Source organism: Nilaparvata lugens, chromosome 5 (assembly GCF_014356525.2).
Source record: "Nilaparvata lugens isolate BPH chromosome 5, ASM1435652v1, whole genome shotgun sequence".
In the NCBI taxonomy this organism is placed as follows: Eukaryota; Metazoa; Arthropoda; class Insecta; order Hemiptera; family Delphacidae; genus Nilaparvata; species Nilaparvata lugens.
The window spans coordinates 32,490,710-32,501,942 of NC_052508.1; the positions used below are offsets into that span (position 1 = coordinate 32,490,710).

An 11,233-nucleotide genomic window follows, 5' to 3' on the forward strand; every position below is an offset into this window, starting at 1 on the left:
TTGTTACGTAGAAACTATCAATTTTGTTAAGGATGGAATTTAAAGTAATCATTTTGTGTTGGGTTGATTGCTTGATTTTACTATCACTATTATTTTTATTTATCCTCAGTATATTGAATATTTTTCTTTCAGATTCCATAATCACTTCTATCAATTATTTGTTGTAACGCTTTTTGATAGGAAGCGCACTCTCTGTCACCTACTTTGTGATCGAAAGCTTTTTTATCATTGCGGCAATTTAAACATGAGGGCTTTTTGTCTCTATTAGGGCACTCTTTAACATCATGTCCTGTAGTGGAACAGTGAGTACAGGTGTTTTGTGCTTGAGTGCAATGCTTACTGATATGTCCAATTTTTTGGCACTTGAAGCAACGAGAGACGGCAACATAGTCTCCAACTCGGCACACCCTCCAATCAATACCAATCCGCGATTTGTTAATAAATTCTTTTCTTAATTCACCAGTGCACTCCACTACCCAGTGCACGGTGTTTTTGTTTTTCGGTCCTATTTTAAAAATCGGCCTAAAGTTTTTCAAGAAATTTTCCCTACTCAATGACGATGACTCGAGATTTCTCTCAAACACATAGTTTGCCAATTCAGCAGCAGTTATTTCTGCAGCGACGTGATACAGAATTATTCTTGGCAATTTGGATTGTGGCTCGCTTACCTTTATGTTTGGATATTGCAGGACCTTATCACCCAAAACATTTTCCTTATTGGCCCTTGGGTGAAGCACCAACAGCACACCCCCACCACGGACATCAACAGCTTTTTTAATGTTCAAATTTTGTTCACGGGTGATGATCTTCTTTATTGTTTCTCGAATTTTTCCGCTTTGTTCCTTTTCCGTTCCATTTATTTTTGCTGGCTTCAGGATGATCACATTCTCCTTGGCCGACAGTTTCTTGGTCCGGGGCGGAGACTCCCTGGCTGCAGCAGTGGAGGCGGCACTCGATAATGTAGAAGGTGCGGTCCTCTTCTTTGGCAGTTGCACGGCCTCAGCAAATGAGATCGGCTTGTTGTGGCTTTTTGCAACTTCACTTGCTAGTTTATTCACACTCTGCTCCAGAGTGTGAATTTTTCCAAACATTTCCGCGTTGTTATGTCTATTCTTTCGATACTTATGTTAAGTTCATTGCACACATTTAAAAACGAATCATAGTCCTCTCTGGATACTTTTTTTTCATGATAATTTCACTCCCCCATTTTAGAAATTTCTCTTGTATATTTTTAAGAGAACGTACCTTGAAACGTATTCCGCTATCGTTTTTACTTTTCGGTGACAATTCGGGAGGCATATTCAATTCATCCTTTTCCTCCTCTTCCTCGTATTCTAGCTGCGCGGATGGTGGTAGTTTTGTTGGCGTATTCATTGGCGAATGGATCATCTTAAGGCTGATAGATCCAAAACACCATAATTTATTGATAGTTTGATAATTGTTTTTTAAAGAAACAGAACCTGATTTTTAAAGAGAGCAATGTTCAAACGAAAAATTTGGTGACACACTTTTCACTCAGAAAAAAACGTTGAGTAGTTTTCACTGTGAAAAACTGCTGAGTAGACTGCTGGTTGTTGGTGTTGACACAACTTGTTCCACTTTCACTACTAATACTACTCTACACTAATTTATTCGCTACGATCTGCACTCTACGGAGGTCTGATTACGACTGAGTTCAGACGTGATGATGCGACATTCGTGTATTTCCTATCCCGTACATGTAGTTAGGGTGCATTCGGTCCTCTCTTACACTCAATTTTCTATTACATAATATGATAACAGTAAAAGAGTACAAATAATATAATGAAGAAAATTTAGTTTTGGGCTGAGCCTGTTGACCCTTTTGTTTCCAATCATTCATAATTCTTGGTATATTTGGTGAATAAAAAAAATAATTAAAAGTGATAAGATAGCCTAATGGGTCGAGTGGATGAAAGGTTCGAATTGAATTGTATCTTCTTTTAAAGTGTTTAGCTAATTGTGACGCTTTTTGTGTAGGAATTGTGCCTTTACTTGGATGAGGAGCGTAGTGGTGTGTGCCGAGCGTGCGGAGCGGGGCTGCGTCGGGACGACGGCGATGGAAGCAGTTCGAGCACCAATGCTGATGAGCCACCGCCCCCACCCCTGCCGCCCACCGCCTCCACCACCGCCCCTCTGCCACCCCAACTCTACCCACGGCCGCCGCCTCTCATATCGCCTACTGCTACTACAGGTCGGCTCTTGCCAAAATTGCAGACGCTCAACAATAATTATAATTTCTCAATCTTTCGTTATTCCAGAATCCACCTTCTGCTTCTTATTATTTTCCCTCTCTTTCCTTATCTCTTTTGTTTTCTATTCTTATTATAAATTACAGTATTTGATTATCATTTATATATTTATTATTATTTATTCATTAGTTATTATTATTTATATTATACTAGCAGGTAACCCGTGCTCCGAAATTGTCCAATCAAAAACTTGACGACTGATAACTTGGTGTTATGAAATCTTGAAGAATTTAAAATAGGTATTTAATCATCCTCAGTAAATTAAGAATCTATATGCTAAATTTCAAGTTAATCAGTTCAGTAGTTCAGACGTGATGATGCCTCATTTGTGAATTTCCTATCCCCTACATGCATAAGCCTATTCTTTCCTATATTATAGATAATTTTATTCTCAGGGTACAGTGAGAGTTAATTAATTTTTTAAGATTAATAAACCGGAGGTTTAGTTACTAAACCCTACTTAGTTACTCAATTAAACCGGAGGTTGCAATTGAAATCAAGTATATTTTTTGACAATAAGAAATAATTTCTCAAGAAAAATTTCTCTTGTCCAATACTTGTTATCGGATGATATCAATCACAGCAAACATCAATAAGGCAACATTGAAATTAATTGATAATTCATTCATAATTGATAAATTGATAATGTATAAAGCATAGGCGTTAAAATTGACTAAAAAATCCAGGTGATATTATTATTATTATTCTAAATTTTCTCTGTTTTAAATTTCAGCTGACCAGAGCCTTCTGGATTACGTTCAAAGGCTTGAATCAAAGGTGAAGCAACTGGAGGAGGAGAAGAGGGCTCTCCAACAGAAATTGGGTCAAATCCAGGCTCCCTGGCCAGAGCGAACGCCCACTGCTGTCATCTCGGCCAATGATTCACGGGTAACTAAATTCATTGCCTTCGCTCTGGCAACAAATGGTTAAATGGTTAATTGTTTCATGTCACGTGACTGGTGCAATCCGTGCAATACTACTTGATCCCACGGAACGCCACTTCAAAATATTTGGTTAAAGCATATGGCCCGCACTTTTGAAGTTGATTTCCACCAGAGTGTTTTGTGTTTCGTTTACCAGCTGCGTGAATGAAAAAATGCTGCTTAAAAATGCTTTACAATGCTGCTTTACAAATGCTTTACAATGCTGCTTTACAAATGCTTTACAATGCTGCTTTCCGTCTAGAGAAGTGTGCACTTCTTTCACTTTCATCTCTCTCAAATATTCTATAAAGCAGAAATCATTTAATGGACGGTTATCAAACAAAACATTTTGTTGATTATGTATTCTGTGGTTTTGCTAAAATAGACTAACAAGCTATCAGCGCATGCGCAGACGGTTCATCCTATCGACTTATGACAGCTCTTCGATTGTAGTACATTCTGAATGCACCGCGGTCACAAATAATTTGCTGATAACTGGATTTTGGAACATTTATCATTTGGAAATGGTTTCCATGGGAGTTTTTTTACCGTTAGTCACAATTTACTGCTCGGAACAATTTACCATGTTCCCAGAACGAGGTCATTCCTTCAAGTTATAAAACAAATTAGGGATCAATTAAATTAGTTAAATTAATCAAATTATGGAGCAAGATTTAGGGATCAATTTATTGTTTGACTTGATCAAGGAAAAATTCTTAATGATGTTTTGATGATCGTTTATAATATGTAATAGGCTACTTGATATTATAACATTTATTATTAATAAAATAGATTTGAATGTTGTGTAGGAAATGGGCCCGGAGACAGTAGTTCAAGCGTTGCAGGTGCTCGAAGTGCGAGAGCAGCTGGAGAGGAGTATTCCCGGCTCAGAGAACGACCTCACCGCCCCTGATATGGCCGACGGTGAGAAAGCCCTTCTAAGAGAGATGTGCAATGTAAGTTGTCAACACTCCTTCAAGAATAAAAATGCCACTTTTCACTCTAGATAATTATACAAATAACTATTTTGTCCGACTGGGCAGAAGCCATTGAAAAGCAATCCCTTGATTCGGGGTTCCGTTATCAGCTATTGAAATTAGCGGAAACATATAAAATTCTCTATCAAAACTAGTGTAATTTAAACATCAGTTATACCTGGTATTGTTGTAGTGTACCTAGTAATATTGTCGCCGACTAAAGTTGAGGCTTCGTTTATGCGTAATGATTGGACGACCACGGAAGAAGAATACCTATGACGCTTATAGGAATTTTCACACTCTCGCAGGCTGTGAATGTGTGAACGCTCTCATGAGAGCCTGAGGGTAACCGTCTACTTGAACCGTATTCAACCGATCCGTTTGGCCGTTGGATCGGACGAATTTGCCGGCCATTAATTCGGCCAAATATGGTCGTCCATTAGAACCGTTAACGTCAGTCTAGTTGCCAATTATTGAACTAACGACCAGAATTTTTCATAAACAATGATTATTTTGAAATTTTGAAAATTGAAAAGACAAATATCCACTAAATTAGTTATGCATTATCAAGCAATCTTTGTTCACAGATTCCTCTGAACAACACAACGATGATATCTTTTGTCTCGCATATCCCACAATGGAACATGCTCTTGAACCAAACTTATCAACTTTTCATTGTCCGTAGTTACAACTCTATAAAACAGAACAACTTCAAAAAACAAGACTGTAAAACAATTTTAGGTTAGGAACACTTTGTTGTCTCAGCTCGTCTTGTTAGTTCGGCCGGATAGAGCCGAAAAATCCCATTCAATTCTGTTCGAAAAATTGATCGGCCGGAGACAGCCGTGCACGCCCGTGTGAACCTATTGCATGGACGAGCATCTATTCCTTTCTTTGAAGTATTCTTCCGTAGACGTTGAATCATTGTGCTTACCCCAGTCATACCCCAACTTAAGTCGGCAACAATATTACTAAAGTGCGAGATAAATTACTTTTAACACGGCTCTTTCTCGAAGACGGAGAGGTCCGATGCTCTATCCTCCACTAATCACTCCCACTACCTAGGAGCATTCTCCTTCTTTTGTGTCTGAGTGAGAGAGCTTTGTAACGCGACGCGGCAACACTCCCCTCCACTGGCAATGTTCCAAGTAGTGTACTGGTCAGCAGGTATATTGGTTTGTGTATGTTACAGAGATGTTTTCATCAAAAAAACATGAAGCAAAATGACACGGCGCATCCAATTGTGCGCAGGATGTCCGTCTGTGTCTATGCTACAAACTGTGGAGGGAGAAATGGGTTTCTCCTCTTCATGTTAAAAGTAATTTATCTCGCACTTTAGGTGAACTACAATAATACCAAGTATAACTGTTTTAGGTACACTAGTACGCTAGGACAAGTACGATCAAAGCTATACTCCGAACCGCATAACTTCTCCCGTGAGTCGGTGAAGGATCCAGTAGGGGAAGCAAGCTGTCCGGCTAAATATGACCCCCCACCACATGAACATTCCGCCTCAAAAACTGAAATAAAACCACCCTCATCATTCACAGAATTCTGCTGTCTTAAAAAGAATCACCTCCACACACAATAGGCCGTTGTATCAGCTGGCAATACCTCTTGCATCCTATACAATCATTCCACTCACACACCTAAACACTTACACGCACACACACAATCTGGAAACATAATGCAGGTAACGACTTGCAACATTATTTTTGATTGTTGCTTCTAAAATCCCTAGCCGTTATTTTAAAAGGCACCGGACACTCGCCTTTATTCTCTACAAAAGTGAGAAAGTTAGCATTTCTCGAGATTTGTAGCTATTCTTACTCGACATTTGAATAACCCTCGAGACCAACGATTGATTTTTTAAACTTTGCCCAATAGGAGATAATTGTATACAGTATCTACATTATTATTTCAATGACTTAAAATAAATAATATTCTTTTTCGTTGAAAGAGAAGGCCTTCAGCGCAGACCTAGAATTCACATATTTGAAAATTACATTTCAAATGAAGGATTCATTTAGTCTAAGTTTGCATCAACCTCAGTAAAAAAAGGCAAATTTCAGTATCACATAAAAAATATTCGGTTACCTAATCTCGAAAAAAATTACAGTGGAACATCGATATAGTATACCCAGTTATAGTGCATTTTTACTGCAGTCCTTTTACCACTGCAGTCCTTTACTGCAGTGCTTTCAGTGAATTAGTTTGTGTTTTATTTTTGGTTCAAAATGTCTCTTAATAGCTCAATATTTTCTGAGAGTTTATTGAATGTAATCATTCTATTATACTCGGTTTTTAATCAAATCAAATTCAAAATTTCTAGTTTATTAATTTCTGGACTGAAAAGGGGACTCAAATCAATTCAAGTGGATAACATAACCTATAATTTTTATTCATTCATAACTCTACCTTCATTGTATTATCATTCATCCCATCATCATCCCCATCATCATCATCTAGGCTTAAAATACTTCTAGAAAGTCGCCTTTGTAAAATAAATGATAACGTCCACAAAGCACAGATGTATATTTAGTACCCCTCAGTATAGTATAGACTTCGCAATTCTACATTTTTTGAGCGTTCTATTGAAATTTAAATTTAAATTCACTGTATTTCACTTTTTACATTATACACTCTTCATTTCATTCTGTAAATGTTGTCCATCATTTGCAGGTAGTTTGGCGAAAGTTAGAAGAGGGTCCAGCTGCAAGAAGATGAGAGTGGAAACCATTGAATCCTCATTTCTGCATCAATAGTTATTTCAGTCGCCAAAGATCGTCCAATTATACCAGGGTTTACTTCATCAACAATATTACAGTCGAGGCCTGACTACACGGACTATCTGTTTATCAATGCAAGTAGAGTGAAAAAGTTATACATTTTTTTAAATCCATCTATGGAGCTGTTTGTTTAGATCAAATAATTAAAGTACCAAGTGCTGTTACAATTCCTTGAAATTGCTTCTAATCTTAATGAATTTTTTAAAGATGACATTTGAAGCAATATGATGCACTTTTAAGCGATTTAAACGTGATTTGATCCTATCAGAATCTATTTCCCAAATCTAATCAACATACATTTCTAACATCTATTTCAAAATAGAATTTTGACAACGGATTAAGCTAGCAAAGTAACAAAGTTACTTATCAATGACAGCTAACCGTCATTACAGTTAGTATAGTCTAAACTTTCACGTGATAGTTGTTGAGTGTTTAAGTAGCCTAATAATGAAAAGTGAACATTCTAACCAATTTGCTCATGTTGCCAAAACATTCGACAAATCCCATCCTAGTTCCTCGATTCAACAAACGGCTGAAAGTATTCATAGTAATTTACAGATAGATTTTAGAATATATTTGATATAAGTTGAAGTTGAAATAGGCAAAAAACAACGTTTTTGTACAAACAGAATGTCTGAAAGATATGTTATCAATAACAAAAGTTGTCAGGTCTTATTCTATCTAAGCTGGAAGATTAAATCTTGTTGAGTTCACCCTATTATAATAAAACTTCTGTTTATTCTACTCTTCTTCATTTTTGTAATTTTGCATATACTTTTTGCTCTTATACAAGAAAATTATGCTTATATTATATCTGTTACTACTTAAATATTATATATGTTACTGTTTGTGTAAAATTCATATCTGTCATAAAGTCTGTACTCACCTTACGATTTCCAAAATACTCATGCTATTACAAGTACTTTCGAATTCCTATTTTAAACAAATAATTCTTGTTTTTCCTTCTTGCTTAAATCGTATAAATCAGTGTTAGTTTCATGTGGAATTCGAATCACTGGGTCAAGTGTAGTGTGAGCTGTTGAGAAGTAAAATTATTGTAGTTGATTGTACCTCGCCCCTTCCCCTTCCGTTATTTTATGTGATTTTCAAACTTGCCATGCCTGAAATGTTTGTATTGTTCTTAGTGATATAGGAGCCACCTCGATAGATAATTCACTCGTTATTAATGCAAAGAAACATATGTTTTTTATTTGTTAGATATTCTAAAAAGAAGTTTATTATAAATTATTTTATGTCTTCCACATTCCACTTCACCTATGAATCATTTCTCTTAGTTTTTAAATTGTAGGTTACCGGACAAGAATTCAATACGAAATGTTTACAACTATAAGCGTTAATCATAGTTCTAGTTTCCCAATTATCAATTGGCAAGAAGGAAAATATTTTTATGACAATAATTATTATAACTTAGAGATTTTATTTACGGTAATGTAATGTATACAGAAGATATTTACAAATAATGATTTTTACAGATAGAATAGAATAGAATAGAAAAGAATTTCATTGTTCTCAATACACAATTACATCGAATAATAAACACTTTACATTTTATCCAATGAAGTAACATGCAGTATTATTCATTTAGGTTAGGCAATATCTACCGGTGGCGCACGGAGCCTAAAATTTGCCAAAATATAGAAAAAATCACATTTTTCACAGAACATAACTTGAGCATTTTCAATCAATGTGGGCTACTTAAAGACAAGTTTGAAGAGCCTGATACAATATGATGGGTGAGTATAGAAAAACGAGCTTGGTACATTGTTTTTTATTTCACAAATTGTAGAATACAAGAAACTGTTGAATGTTATTGGACAATAAAAACTGAAATAGAAAATGAAGCAAAACTAAATTTTCAAAACTGTCCAATTTTATGTCAAGAATCAAATTCATATGTTTAGAAACTACATATTTCCTTCAAATGGAAGAAAAGACGATACTTTGGTGATAGAGCAGGCCCACTTGAAACAGTATCGTAGAGTCATAAAAGAAGAGCACTACTCCCTTATTCAAGAACTCAGCTCACTCTACATTGGTCATGTTACTCCAAACTCTGGAAGCTCAGAAGAAATCGTTAAATCTGTTATTTCTTATCTATCTTAACATGAAATATCTCTTGAAAACTTGATTGTGATTGGCTGCGATGGTACTGCAGTCGATACAGGTTTGAAATCTGGTTTGATACGCCGAATAGAGCTATTTTTGAGAAGACCTCTACAATGGGAAATTTGTCTCATACACTTGAATGAGTTGCCGTTTCGTCATTTATTTGAACACTTTGACGGCATAACAACGGGGCCTACTTCCTCTAAAGGGCCAATCGGTGAAAAGTTATCTAACTGTGAAAAGTTCCCAGTAGTTGCCTTCCAGATCATTGACTGTGAAATCCATGAAAAAGACAGACAAGTAGGTACTCAGTAAGGATCAGCAATATTTACTTGATGTTTCTAGTGCAATTGAATCAGATATTTGTGAAGAAGATTTGGCTGCTTGAGATCCAGGACACTTATCTCATTCTAGGTGGTTGACAAAAGCCTACAGGACCCTCAGACTCTATGTAAGTGAAGTAAGCCCCTCACCTGAACTAAAAAAACTCGTTCTATTTGTGCTACCGCTCATATATGCCAATGTGCTTTGCAATAGAAAAAGTAGACTATTCACTGACGGTCCAAAACGTGTGTACCAAACCATAAAATCAACAAGGTATTTACCAAAAGACCTGCTTGACATTGTTGATCCTGTAATCGAGAGAAACGGTTTTTTTGCACACCCTGAACACATATTATTGGCAATGACTCAGGATAACAGGAAACATATAAGAGAGCCCGGATTCCGGAGAATTCCATAGTCAAGGCAGGTCGATGAAAGAAGGAAAGCCATAAGAACATTTACCCCTCCAAAAATCAACTTTTGTGCACAAGACTACTTTGAATTAATCAACTGGATTGACTCCAATCTCACACTTCCATCACCTGCATTGTTAAGGGGCTTTACAGACAAAGCATTAAAAGCGCACATTGACTTCAACAGTAAATCCATCCCTGACTGGAACTCTACTTTTAAAAAGTTTCCAGTTCACACGCAGGCAGTAGAATGGTGCATTAAACTTGTCACCGAAGCTTCGAGAACGCTTTGTGAATTTCACAACCAAAATGGCTTCATAAGAGCAAATCTTCTGTCTATGGCCAATTACACAAGCAAAACAGATTTCAGAGTCCCATTTGAAGGAAAAATGTAGTTTATAAACATATGAATTTGATTCTTGACATAGAATTGGACAGTTTTGAAATTTAGTTTTGCTTCATTTTCTATTTCAGTTTTTAATGTCCAATAACATTCAAAAGTTTCTTGTATTCTACAATTTGTGGAATAAAAAACAATGTACCAAGCTCGTTTTTCTATACTCACCCATCATATTGTATCAGGCTCTTCAAACTTGTCTTTAAGTAGCCCACATTGATTGAAAATGCTCAAATTATGTTCTGTGAAAAATGTGATTTTTTCTATATTTTGGCGAATTTTAGGCTCCGTGCGCCACCGGTAGATATTGCCTAACCTAAATGAAAAAAAAAATCACAATGATTTTAAGCTATACTTTAAGTATTTTTCACCTATTACAACACAAAAAAATAAAATTCAAGTTGAAAAAAAAATTCTGAAAAATTTCGTTTTTTTAGATTTTTAACAAACTTTAGTGCCCATGCGCGACCGGAAGATGTCAACCGATTTCAATTTTTTTTATTTCATTGTGTTCCCCTTCCAAAAGAGACACTTTTGCGAGCTATTACAACTTCGAAAAAAAAACTTATTTTTTTCGGCCCACCCTAATAATTATATTAACCCCCTCTCTACCCGGTCTGAAATTTAATGGCAATAAGGAGCCTCTTGTTTTGAATATATTACTAATGAACCGTCTCTTATTCTTATCATTCATGTAACTTTTATTCATTTGATTATTTTCCAGTCTGAGTTCAGCATAGATTGAGTGATAATGTGCATTTTCAGCTCTATTCCATAAATCTTTTGTCCACTTTTCTTCAATCTTATTAATTACATCCGAACTTTTCAATTTCCATTCATCAGACTGAGTCTCTGGGTCCACCCAATTAATATCATTCAAACCAAACAGCCTTCTCCACTCCTTGCACCATCCAAACTTATTTTGAGCCATCGTAATGGTAATTTTTTTGGGAAACCTGTTATCTGATAACGCTATTGTTTTCAAAACATAATCTCTGTTCATTCTTAAAGTT

The 11,233-nt window shown here is 36.0% G+C and overlaps 1 protein-coding gene across 1 annotated transcript in view; it reads left to right on the forward strand.

Moving 5' to 3' along the window:
- The window catches only part of LOC111057155 (coiled-coil domain-containing protein 85C), a 37,079-nt gene extending 28,517 nt beyond the window's left edge, over positions 1–8,562 (forward strand). Inside the window, exons 4-7 of the mRNA XM_039428190.1 lie at positions 1,999–2,212; positions 3,004–3,158; positions 4,003–4,149; positions 6,853–8,562. Of these exons, the coding sequence (XP_039284124.1) occupies positions 1,999–2,212; positions 3,004–3,158; positions 4,003–4,149; positions 6,853–6,897 (561 nt within the window). The 3' untranslated portion in view covers positions 6,898–8,562. The remainder of the gene's footprint in view (positions 1–1,998; positions 2,213–3,003; positions 3,159–4,002; positions 4,150–6,852) is intronic.
- Positions 8,563–11,233: the final 2,671 nt, after the last annotated feature.